At 33.9% G+C, this 12,956-nt stretch overlaps 1 protein-coding gene across 3 annotated transcripts; it reads right to left on the reverse strand.

Moving 5' to 3' along the window:
* Positions 1–860: 860 nt before the first annotated feature.
* LOC110631323 (alpha/beta hydrolase domain-containing protein 17B) lies at positions 861–8,609 on the reverse strand. Of its 3 annotated transcripts, XR_006350972.1 has the most exons (6): positions 7,864–8,608; positions 5,889–5,925; positions 3,620–3,856; positions 3,490–3,537; positions 2,616–2,694; positions 1,325–1,464 (listed from the first exon to the last, which is right to left on the reverse strand). XR_006350972.1 is itself a non-coding variant. In XM_021779101.2 (5 exons), the coding sequence occupies exons 1-5, from the start codon at positions 8,166–8,168 to the stop codon at positions 1,063–1,065; spliced, it is 1,029 nt and encodes a 342-aa protein (XP_021634793.1). In that variant the 5' UTR covers positions 8,169–8,608; the 3' UTR covers positions 861–1,062. The 3 variants fall into 3 exon arrangements, 2 of the variants coding, with proteins under 2 accessions (XP_021634793.1, XP_043813300.1); XM_021779101.2 differs by lacking the exon at positions 2,616–2,694 and having other exon boundaries at positions 861–1,464; XM_043957365.1 differs by lacking the exon at positions 2,616–2,694 and having other exon boundaries at positions 1,380–1,454; positions 7,864–8,609.
* Positions 8,610–12,956: the final 4,347 nt, after the last annotated feature.

The following is a 12,956-nucleotide window of genomic DNA, read 5'->3' on the forward strand; positions in this document are numbered from 1 at the left end:
TATCAATTAAATTTCTAGATTCATTAGAAAACTTTGCACTTTTTTATGACAAAATTCAATTTCCTTTTATTAATTTTTCATTTGAAATAAAAAATTTAATTTAATTAATTTTTTTTTTCTAACAGTTCATCTCAACGTTAGATAAGAATTTGATTAGTGAAGTTCTTAATGTTAACATTAATGAAGTGCAATTAAGTTGGAAGCCTAGATAGGGCAGCCACAGTATCCGGGTCAATTGGATTTGGACCCCAACGCCTCTGAACTAGATGATTCCAATGTCAAAATCCTCTTCATTATCATGGATACTAGGCAATTGTCAAATGGATAATTGATTTCGATAAAATTGTCTTTGAGAGCAGCAATTGACGTATCAAGGTCCTGGAAGCTTTCATTTACGTTGCTCACTTTCATTTCGCGTTCTGCACGCATTGCATCTCCTAAAGTGGGTCATGTGTTCTAGGGGATTTGGAGAAACCAAAGGAAAATCAAGCTGAAGATCACTTAGTTGAACAGCCAATGATGATAAACCAAAACTGTTTCAAGTCTTACCCAGATGTGCTGAAGGCCCTGATATCAACATAAAGCCTCCTCAAGTAACATCTAGGCCGATGCAAAATAAAGAACATAAGCCTAGAAGCCTTGAATTTCAACCATATCACGAGTAATGAATCCATTCTTCTTTATCACTGTAAATGACCATAGGCAAGAAGTCTTTGATGCCCAAGACCTACTAATCACCTGTATACTCTGTGTTTCCTAAAACTACCGAGAGAAGTTAAAACTATAAAGCTTTTAAAACGTGATAGTGATATTACATACAATATATTCATCTTCAATGAGAACCTGCTTTTACAGGAGAGTTAACATGCAAGATTTAGCTTAATTTGATTCGGGTTCTAAAGATACATACAGATACGACATTTATGTAAAAAATAAAAAATTACACTCAAGACTTCTTTGTACGAAATTTGATGCATGTTACAAAAGCAAGAGTGAAAAATAAATTACCTCCTCAAGTGGACCTACACATTTTATTGAAGAAGAAGCTCTTAGTATAAGCAATCACCAGACCATGCCTTTACTTCTCCTAAATCTATCAACACGGTCGGTGCTCATCCGTGACTTTTCAGGTTTATTTGGCTTCTTGGATTTCTCAAGCCTACTATCTAAACTATTTCTAGAGACTTCTGGAAGGTCAGGAACCAATTCAAAAGTATCTGATGTTCCACTCTCAGACGGTTTGTTCTCATTTTCCAACTCTACTGTTGTTTTCTTAGAACCATTTGGAGCTGTTTTTGATTTGCCTATTGTCAACACAAACTTCTTCAGATGTTTGATGAACTCTGGATAAAGCTCAAGATTGCAATGTCCACCACCACTTATCCATAATGGTTCATACTTCTCCTTGCAAAGCTCCCAAAGCTGCTTCCCATGGGAGCAATCAACAACTTCATCTGCTGTTCCCTGGGAAAGAAGAAAAAAAGAAAGCATCATAATCACAATGTCCCTAATTCACTTCAATAATATTGTCAAAATAATTAGTATTTGAGGGCGGAATCTGAGAGTATCAGATGAATATTGTAGAAATATAAAAATGCCAACACAAAATATAAAGCGAACAATAACAACAATGACGAAGTATGGATTTTGACATTATATTCACGCCAAAGATGCATCCCAAATTTACCATTAAAACATCTTTTTTAGATGGGAAAATTATTTTTTAGTCCTCAAAGTTGACGTAATTAATACTTCTGTCTCTCTATTTTGACTATCCAACACTTAAATCTCTCACTTTCTATTCCATCCAAACTCATAATCCTTCTGTCCAAAATAACCGTTTGATCAAAGAGTCTAAGGTGAGAGGTGACATTTTTTTCCAAAAATACTTTTAATAAACTTGTTCCTCTTTTGATTTCCATCTCTCCGACATCGTTGATTCTCCTTTTTTTTTTCTTCCTCATATCTTTCTTCTCTCTCATAGTTTCTCTATTTCCTTTCGGCCATTGTTGTGAATCATCATTGATAAGAATAATGTCTATATCAATATCAAGTGGGTCTGCTAAATAATGGGATGGAACATGGAAGAATGTGAACTCCAGATGTGTCAAAACCTTACAGCAAGACATTGATTTTTGCAAAGTTCATTTCCTACTATCAATATCTCTAGTTTTCTGTTGAAAATAGCAGGACATGGTTATAGGTCAGAAAATCAAAACAGTTCTATAGAGGTTGAATAAACTGTTTGACAGACAACTTATATGATAACTACGAGCAATGAGAATTCCTGCAATTAAAAGGGAGTCATATCAAACCCATTGCCCACTCCAATAAGTTGTAGACAATATACTGATTCAGTACTTCATTTTGACAAAAACAAATCCACCATGGAGTTAAATATTGACAATAAATTAGCCTGATTAAAAGCACGAAAGAAGCATGTAGGATTTACACTGAGCACACCAAGAGGATTGTGCTATAGATGTGGCGATATTACATGACAACAAAAAGGACAGCTATCATGTAAATTACTTAAATCAGTTAGGAATTCACGTACACCTCAATTCCCACCCCCAAAAACTGAAAAACAACACAATTAGAAATCAATGAATTACTTGTATGGTTGCTAAGACGCCACAGGGACCACCTTCATGCTGCACTAAGCACATAGATGTTTCTGGATCAGCACTAAACCTATAGGAATATTTAACATGATATTAGCCATTTACAGCTTAAATATGATGATTTAAAAAACAGCAGACAGAGAGAGCACGAGAGAGAAGAAGAAGTTTTGATAGAAACAAAGAGAGAAGTTTCAACAAAGAGAGAGCGCGCGAGAGACGGAGAAGAGGGATAGGTTTCGTGATTTTGAAATCATGAGTCTTTAGATAGGGTCAATTTTGTTAATTCACGTGTCCCACACGGCTATTTTGGATGGAAGGACTATGAGTTTGGATGGAGTAGAAAGTAAGGACCTAAGCGTTGGATCGTCAAAATAGAGGGACATAAGTGTTAATTACGTTAAACCTCGGGGACTAAAAAGTAATTTTTCATTTTTAGATATGTATCATGCATGCCATAATGCCACTTGGATTTCTAATTTACCATTTCATTAATACCAAGAACAGCTAAGCAGATCTAAATTGATTTTAGATCACCACCAGGGGCAGGAGCACAATAGCTCAAAAGAGCTCTTCTTTTCCTACATTCCTAGCTCAAATAATATATGTTTCAGGTTGTAACTCCAACCAGAAATTCTTCACATTTTCAATACTTCAAAAGAGTTTGTGTATTAGTATCTCCTTAAGGCTATAAGACAAGTATTAAAGTTTGCCAATATTTAAATATATAAAACCATAAAGTAAAACAAGAACACCTAGAAATAATTGACAAGTCATCCTGCATTCTATCAGCCAACTTGGTGCATAAAATTATGTCCTGAGCAGCCCAAACAAGGAGACAAATGAAGACAAGGGAAACAATACTTACATGAATTATCAGAACAGGACAGTTCACCATACCGATTTTGTCAATGTTCTGAAAAGAAGTAATATAAGTTCTCATATGCAGAATAAAGCAGAAATATACAATAGAATTTAATTGCTCTCACAAACATTACCTTGTAAATGTCAAACCAGTACGTCCTCTTGACTGGATATAATACCCTCATTCCAGACAAAATTGGGCTATGTAGAACCACACCTCTCAAGTTTGTTAACTGTGAAGCAAGATCAACAGTAGGTCCACTACCAACAGACTGACCATACAGTATTAATTGCTCATCTTTCACCCCGTACTGTTCTCTGAGGCAATTATATGCAGCCTCTATATCCGCATATGTATTACATTCAGTTGGCTGTTTCAGAAGAACAGAGATTGTTAAGAGCAGTGTCAGATAATTCCAAAGGAACACTGGAAATTGTATATCAACTCCAAAGTATGCAGAGATGTCTAACTCCAAACTAGCATAGGCAATTCAATGTTTAGCATCAACTATCAAGTCCACAAAAGAGTTGAACACCACAGGCACACTGAAGCTTAAAATGTAAAGCATTTGATTTTACAAGTTAGAAATTCAAGTTTTATGTCCACATTTAATGTTCAAGAAATTTTTCTTAGCAGTCTACATAACTGACTGCAACTAGTTTGGAGTTAAGGCTTTATAGCTATAGTTGCTGCTGTTGTGACATGCCACTTAGGTTCCATATAATAATGAGAGAGAGGGAAAGACAAAAGATACAGAAAAAATTTCATACAAGTAATTGACCACCCTAATTTGAAATAAAAATTAATGCTGAAGTTCCATAAGGAAAAACATTAAAGGGGTTATAGAATTATTAATGATAACCAAATGCCCAAGTCCTGTTAATACTAAAATTTGAAATGGAAATTATAATGATAAAGCTGTAAAATTGAGACAAATCACTCCCATAATAGTGCCTCAGAAACTGTTCCCATTCCTTTCAGAAACCTTTAGCATAGATAAGATAACTATAATTTCTAAAATGTGTATGTGTGAGAGAGAGAAAGACAAAGAGAATCCCAATCAAGAATCTGGTCAGTCAATTGATACACATGTGATAATGTTTAATAATACTTTCATATGTTACGCATGCACAACTACAAGCCGTATCCACTCAATGATCCAATGTACACTTTGACAATATTAATTATAACAGAGAAGCAGAACAATTCCAGATCATTGTTATGTTTCTCTATCGCAGGAAGATGGACAAGGGGGGAGCTCATTGGAGGGAGTTCTTAACACCTCAAACTCGTTAATGAAGTAGTCTTAAATCTGAAATATGTTTGTATTTAAAATTATTGTTTTATTGAATAAAGAGAAATCCCTTATATAGTGAAGGTCAATACAATCATAATACACTATACAAGCAATGACGATAAGAAACTTCTAAGATATTGATATGGCTCAGTTTCTCGATTAGCCATGTGTCACTCTTGTTGGGATCCAAGTGTGAAATCACTTGGTGTTCCAATCATTCGGCATTTCAAAGCCCGGAGTAAAAACTTAGAATGATGTTAGACTCGGAACAAGTTTAGAATCGGATTGACATTTGTATGACTTGGAATAGACATAGTATGTCACACTCAGTAGCAACACTCACACTTGGATGTTTGATCATTAATACTCAATACTCGGATGCTCCATTTGACTATCTAATAATTAACTAGTCATTATTGACTCATAAGCTTAGCATTAATGGTAATGTCTATAATATTCTTTCATTTCCATATTTGTAGCAATGGTTGTTTCCTTACACATACACATCTCTAGAATACTGATCAAGCTCTTGCATTCTCTTATTCTCATATTAAGTTCTTTATTGATATGAGCGACGGAGAGGCTATCACTAGGCGCCATCTACCTCACCTGATTTCTCTGTGCAGATTGATCACTCATTGACACGTGGACATCTAATTCACAGACTACATCAGATTTGATAAAAGAAATTTGAAAGGAAACTGCAAGTTAAATGCAATTTGTTTATTATTGATAAAATAATCTGCTATAGCTAAGAGACTTCTTTAATATTTAGACTCTATTGAAGAATAATTTTGGCATATCCATTATCCATAACAATCATTTAATCTTCTAGACGAGTTATCCAACAAAAATGAAAGTGGGAAAAAAATCCTCCATTTTGAAAATGCAAGGAATCAGAAAGAGTAAAGACAAAATAAAATGACCTATTTTTGTGGGCTTCAAATTTTGATTAAAATCTCTGCATATAGAAACAAAGACATCTAAGAATGCAATAAAAGGTGGATATTCGAAAAGGCACGTGAATCTGGTAAAGAAAATATAGCATGCATAAAACTTTCTGTCAATCATTAGGAACTAAGAATGGGGAAAGTTGAAATCTAACCTTTCCACTTGATTGTCCATATCCAGAGTAGTCATACCTGGGTAACACCATGCACACAAGAGAAGAAATTAGCCCAAAGCCAAACATGTAATAAAAATTCCAAAGTGAGATTAAAAAGAAAAGCATCAAGAGCATCAATACTAGTCAGTTTTTCAAGCAAAATGCATTCTGTTTGTCGGAAGCAATATGTTTTTTACGTTTATGGACAATCTGGTTAGCCAGACATATTCATAAAAAATTTTAGCACTGTAAGAATTTATATTACATGGAACAGTCTCATAGTTTGTTGTCAAATTAACATCAGGAAAGAGTAGCAGAACTGATACAAAATATGTGTTTTACATGTATGGTCAAGCTGATTAGTCATACATGTTCTTCATAAAGCAGTTATTATTCGTAACGGCAGACCTTAGTAGTTCTGCAATCTGAAAGAAAAGGGAAAAAAGATCACTTTCATGGAATCACCTGTAAGATGGAGTTCTATTGCTACATTTGCAGTCCATGGACTCTGAAAGCTAATATTTTATTTTGCAATAAACAAATAGAAAATATAAAGAAATATCTCTTTAAGTCGAACTTTTCTATCTACTTGTGGAATCCCTAAATGCAAAAACAACATTCAGAAGAAGAACCATCAGCATTATAATAAGGCAGAAAAAGATCTTGACATTCTAAAAAGAATAAGGCAGCCCTGAATTGAACAGATTCTACCCTGCCACACTAGATTCCTTTTTTCCAGTAGAGGATGAATTCTCTCATTATCCTGCCAAGGAAGTGCACAAACAACACATCCAAGATCAGAATGTCAATTATCACGCAACCACATCTTTCACATTGTTCATAGAAGGTCTTAAGACAGCAGTGAAATACTTTTCTAGCAATCTCTCCAGATGTTAAAGTTTTCTAATTGTATCCAATTGAGAAAGTCCCTTGCCCGTTGATTAAGGATTGTGTAAGGGTAGGGTTAAGTTAGGAGTTAAAATAAAAAATAAAAAATAAAAGAAAATGAGATTGTGGTCAAAGGTACAGATGCTGCCAGGTTCTGTAAAACAGCATACTCTCTGGGTTTTTTTTATGGTGATTCATGATGGAAAATCATTATTAGGTTTTCACTCATGGGTTTGTTTTAATGAATTGCATATATGTATATTACTCTTCACTGCCCAATAAATGTCAAGGGAAGATTGGAACTTTTCTACCTCCTAAAACTCCTTGGCACCATCATTCACTCCTAAAGTCTTGTCAGCACTCCACCTAGTTTAGGGGTTCCATTACATGATCCTAAAAATAGCTGAAACTCCATAAATTTCTGCAAAATTTCTATTCATATAGAAAAACTTTCATATCAATATGAGAGTCTCCTAATACTTGAAAATGATGTTACAGCAACCTTTTTTCCCCAAACAGGAAATTAGTCTTTTTTTAAGGAAACAGAAGAAAGCAGGGGCTCAAGCTATCCTGTATCGCCACACAAGTGCTCAATAGCAAACAAGTGCTCAATGGCAAACAAGTGCTCAATGGCAAAAGAAATTACATGTGCAAACCCCACCAAGTTGTTCATACACAGTTAGTTTATAGCCCTATCGGTAGCATTGATAAAACTAGAACTCATTTTTCCAATTACCACTTGAATTCACTTTACAATAATATTTGTAGTTAACCTCCCAAAACACAGACTATACTCCACCAAGCAAGGATTGTAACAGAAACTCCATCGAACAAGTTGCGGACGTGAAAAACCAAATTCTCTCTTTAACAAACACATAAAAAGAATTTTACTTCTTCGACATTCTCAGGGGGGAAGTCTCTCCAATAACTAAACTATTTCAGAACGATTAATTCAGAAACCGATTAAGTGCATCTATCACACCAAATTAAGCAACACCTAACACCTACCAAGTTTTATAGTATACCTATATAACTAAATCATAAAAGAATCATAGTAAACTAAAGAAAAGAAAAGAAGTTAATATACCCCATGAGATTAATGCGAAGGCGTTTACTCAACTCGACGAAGAGCTCAAACATCTGTCCCAAATCAGCTGCATTTCCATGGGAATATAGCAAAGTTGTTGATGCTTTAGGATGCTTTATATGAACGGCCACTATTTCGTTTCCTCGTCGAGTCCGGAGCTTCAAAATATCAACCTCATCCCTCCTCGGGACCTCCGGAATGACTAGCCTCCCGGGGGTGGACTCGTCTTCTACGACAGTATATGAGGGAGGATTTGGCGGGAAGAAAGCGAACTTTGCAGCTATTGATGAGGTGACTCCGCCCATCTCGTAATCATCAGAGCTGTGGATTCATAAAATTATTGATGCCCACTCCCTCCTCTGAAGTTTCAGATCTTAGACATAGACAGAAACGAGAGAGAGAGAGAGAGAAAGAGATGGTGATCAGAGAGAAGTGGTGCTACAGGTGGTGGGGTGCTATTGGTGGAGATAGCAGTGATGGTGATTACAGAGAGAAGAGAGATGAAAAGAAGAAAGTATAAAGAAAGAGAAGAGAAAAATAGAGAAAGTGGAAAGAAGATAAGGAAAAAAGAACGAAAGAAAAGGAAAAAGGGCAAGAAGTTAAAAATAGAGGGAAGATAGCGGCGCGTGCCAATTGACACGACGGCGCGTAGAACTAAATGATCAAAGAAGCGCGACAAAACAAAAGAGAGAGAAAGAGAGGGAGGCGGTTACTTCTACTTGTGCATAGTATGCTGTTACCCGTTACTATGAAAGCAAATGGATCGAGTGGTGGGTAGTTTATACAATTAAAACATTTAAAAAAAAATTATTTCTCTATAATTTTTTTATTATTTTACAAACTTACTTGAAATAAAATATATATTTTTCGAAATAATAATTTTACAATTATTTAATTTTGATAATTAAAGTGTGACAAAGTAACTAAAAATAAATTTTATTTTTTAATTTTTGAAAAAAATGCTCTACTTATGTAAAGTGTCAACTTTATAATTCTTTTGATCATTAAAGTCTAACAATTTAAAAATACTGTTAATTATAGGTGAATATAAATAATTAATAAATTATTTTACAATTTTATTTGATCTCTTCATGCGATTATTCAACTAAGCATATTGGATCCTTACGTCATAAAAAGCGAAGAAACTTTGATCTTATCAAGTATACTATTGGTCCTATGTTAAAAATAATATTTAATTGGTCATTTCATATAAAAAGTATATAAAAGTCATGATTTCATAATATAATTTCTTACTAATGAAGCATACCACGTAACTTTTAAGGACTACCCTTACGTGGGATTAAATTCTTTTAATGTATTTAATATTTAATATTATTTTAAATTTAATTAAAATTTCATTTAATATTATCCAAAAATTGAAATTTATTTTAAATTCTATACCCAAGTTATTTTAAAATTTTATTCAATGAAGTAACTGAATTTATAAATTAGAAATTTTTAAATAATAAATTAAATAGATTATTTAAAAAAAAAATCGTCTATAAGCTGAAGTAAAAAAGATTAATGAGATGAGAAAACTTCAAAATGGGGTTAATTGCAAGTAATTGATGATCCTAAGGAGCCAGATCTTCAGGAGGGTGACCTTGTTTTCCCTTTCCTCCACATATATAGTTTTTGGTTTTTGTCTAATGAAAGGGTCAGTCTGCATTTTTGCTGCGGAAATGGATCTCACAGCTACGCTTCAGAAGGTTTGCTTGCTTTCACTACGCTGGAGTGCCGAACAAAGATTAGCAGGAAGAGAAACCTTGCTGGCGGGCAGTCTGTTATAGGCACTGCTGCAAACGTATGAACCAATACAATCTCGCCTCCCTGAACTTATGTACATGAGCTTGGTCAAGAGCCGTAGAGGTTAATTAAGAGAAAATTATTAATTATCAAGATTATTTCCATCAAAATCGCAGTTATAGATCAGTACTGAATATTCATTAATTTTAAAATTTGGAATGGACAGGACATTATGGGTGGATCCGAGATATATTGTTTAGAAATGGGAATATGTATGATTGTACCATGTGGTCTGCTTGATGCTTACATAAGTAACAACATGTACATGTGATTGCCAACTTTCTGATTAATCAGCCACAAAAGGAAGAAACCTAAGCAGACACACTCCGACAAGGAAAATACGCCAAAAATTTAATAATGAAAAAGGTCAGACAACCCAAAAATGCCAAAACAAGAAAAGCTTCTTCTCCTTTATATATATATATATGAAGGATCTGCTGCATGCATTAACCAATTCTACATCTTCTATATATTCAATTCCATGTGTTCCGAATTAAAGTTCAAAGATAAACTGTTTGCATGTATATTGCTTGATTTAGGAACTGGACTCTGGTAGACAAATGGCTACGAAAGGATAGCATTGCAGCTTTACAATAATAATAATAAAGTACAAATTTGCAGGTGTGTGTAACAACAGAGAGTCAACAATAGTTTTCAGATAGGGTTGGGTATAAAAATAATTTCATAAAACTTCTGTTAATATTATATTTAATGAATATATTGATTGAATTTTTAATTCTATCTCGTGGGTCCAGTCCAACCTTTTACTTGATTTTTATAAATATGAAATTTTATTAATAAATTAATGTAAAACTCTTATTTCCAAGCGATATGAAATTTAAAATTTTTGAAATACAAATATTTTACAACAAAAAGAACTGTACTCTCTATAACTTGGGGTCCATATGTCCTCGGCCTTGTACATATGGTTTGAGATAGAACTGTCCTTGCTTTATGTCTTAAGGTTGCATGTGTTGCGAATATCCTCCTGTAGGCTTTGGCAGGTTTCTTCTTTAATGTCCTGTGCTTTATCAAGTCTCTTATCACCTCCATTGCGACAAAGAGATGGGTGTTTGTTGCGAATTATCCATCCATTTACAAGTCGTTAGTTATTTTTTAGAAAAAAAGGTTTTTCTTCTTTAAAAATTATTAACTAAGTTTGAAATATATAGATAATTTGTCAATAAACTTCAAAATTTGTTTGACAAATGAAAATAAAAGTTTAAAAATGCATTAAAACAAAGAGAGGATTTCAAATTTATTCTAAATTTTTAACACTAAGTTTATTATCCCATAAATTTCCAACAAATTTTTTAAATCTATTAATAAATATATCACAATATTATTTAATTTTATAGGTTGGTAAACTTATCAGTGCATTCAAAATCCATATTACTTGATAACCGTCGGACTTCTTTTATTCTGGGCGAGACCGGGTCCAAGAGGAGAACAATGGCCCAAAACCCATCAAACCCTCCTTAGGCTGACCAATTCAGCATCTCAGACATCGATCCAGACACACCGGGCCGGATGGGTTACCCGCAAGCCCAAACCCAGCAAGAAGAAGCCCAGCTCGGTGATGTGATGTGAGGGAGAGTAGTTGGTCTAGTCACTTCTCAGTCCTGCCCGTATGTGCGCTAGGAAAAATTAAATGGCCACCTGGGATAGAGAGGAACCCTGACATATCCGTACATACGGAGCTGAGTGATAGAGACAGTTAGCATTGTAAGTAGATATACATCACGAGCAGAGGAAAAAAGGAGGGGGGTCCTTCTTTCTTCTTCCTCGGCTCCATATTTTTTTACTATTATTTTTCTCTGCAATTCTTGCCTATCGAGACTACACTAGTTCATGAACCTGACTTGAACGTCGGAGGGTCTCCACCGGGGGCATTCTCGGTAAACCCCTAACCATCTTTTCTTATTTTACAGGTCCTTTCATCAAATCGAACATTGAGAGACCCATATGATGGAGTAAGAAGAAAACTATATCTATCATGGAGTAAGAGAAAAATCAGATTTATTAATTGGCATCATCTGTGGGAACGAAAGAGATTTTTACTATCTCTAAAGTTCCTAAATTCACCCATTGAGATCCACATGAAGGTATGAAAGTTCATACAAAAAGGAAACGAGAGGTTTACAATAACCCAGCTGAAAATAAAGATTCATTATGTTCAGGAATATTTTGATAGTCTTTCATATAGTTTATTTTAATATTTATTGAATTTTATTACTACTAACTTTTTCTTTGAAATCTGGTGAAGTGAAATTTCAGATCAAAATACTTATCTATGAGTATAAAATTTTAATATTTTCTATAGAAAAATAATAATAAATAAATAAAATAAGTGATGTATATAATTGTTGAAATTGTGAGGTCGGCCGTGTATATGTTGTAAAGGTTAGATGGGCAGGTCGGCTATAGAGTCCCAAGTTAGCAAATTAGAGAGAAAATTAATAAATAAAAAATAAAATAAAATAAAAAAGAAGGATCTGCGAGAAAAAATGAAGTAAGTTGGGTAGATTGGACAGCTCTCTGACTGGACAACAAATAGGTGAGGTCGGACTATACAACAAATGATGAAAAATAGATCGGCAGAAGAGCTCAGGTGAACAGACTCCAAAAATTTCCTCTTGCTGTGTATACTTATTATTTTGCTTTAAAATTTTAAGATTGCCTTTAGTTACGGACAATTGTTTTTTTATTAATTATTATTGAATACAAAGAATTTCATAGATTATTAAAAGATATGCTTTGCATGTAAATAATAATATTAAATTTAATTAAAGTGTACTTTTCTGAGTTTAGATATCTTGAGAATTGCTTACATAACATTAAAATTCAAGTATTGTCATGACAATTTTATTATTAATGTTAGCACAGGTATTCCTAAGAAAAAGATCATGTATTTTATAAATTGAAAAATCTTAGAGAAATTTACACATGCAAAATATTATTTATTGAATCTCTAAATTGCATGAGTTAATATTGTTAGTTAGAACTAATATTTACATTTATCTGAAATATGAAACTAAGTGATATGTGCGATATATTATTTATTGATGAATATTATTAAATTAACAACGAGCATCCTCGTTATATACGCTCTGTGCAAACTCTTATTTTGCAAAAAAAAATTCTGAATCTCGTTCAAGACCTCAGTGAGGTAGGTGACCGAGCTCAGAAAATGACTTGGCACCTCAAGAACCGGCTGAGATGACGAAGCGACAGTAAGGCCAAAGAGCCTGAATCTCGTTCAAGACCTCAGTGAGGTAGGTGACCGA

Source organism: Manihot esculenta, chromosome 1 (assembly GCF_001659605.2).
Source record: "Manihot esculenta cultivar AM560-2 chromosome 1, M.esculenta_v8, whole genome shotgun sequence".
NCBI classification, from domain to species: domain Eukaryota; kingdom Viridiplantae; phylum Streptophyta; class Magnoliopsida; order Malpighiales; family Euphorbiaceae; genus Manihot; species Manihot esculenta.

Coding starts and splice junctions, on each gene's coding strand:
- LOC110631323 (XM_021779101.2), bottom strand. CDS start 8,168: ATGGGCGGAGTCACCTCATCAATAGCTGCAAAGTTCGCTTTCTTCCCG. Junction 5,926..7,863: donor CTTCGCATTAATCTCATGGG/GTATATTAACTT, acceptor GGTGTTACCCAG/GTATGACTACTCTGGATATG. Junction 1,465..3,489: donor GTCCTGTTCTGATAATTCAT/GTAAGTATTGTT, acceptor CTTCTTTCCCAG/GGAACAGCAGATGAAGTTGT.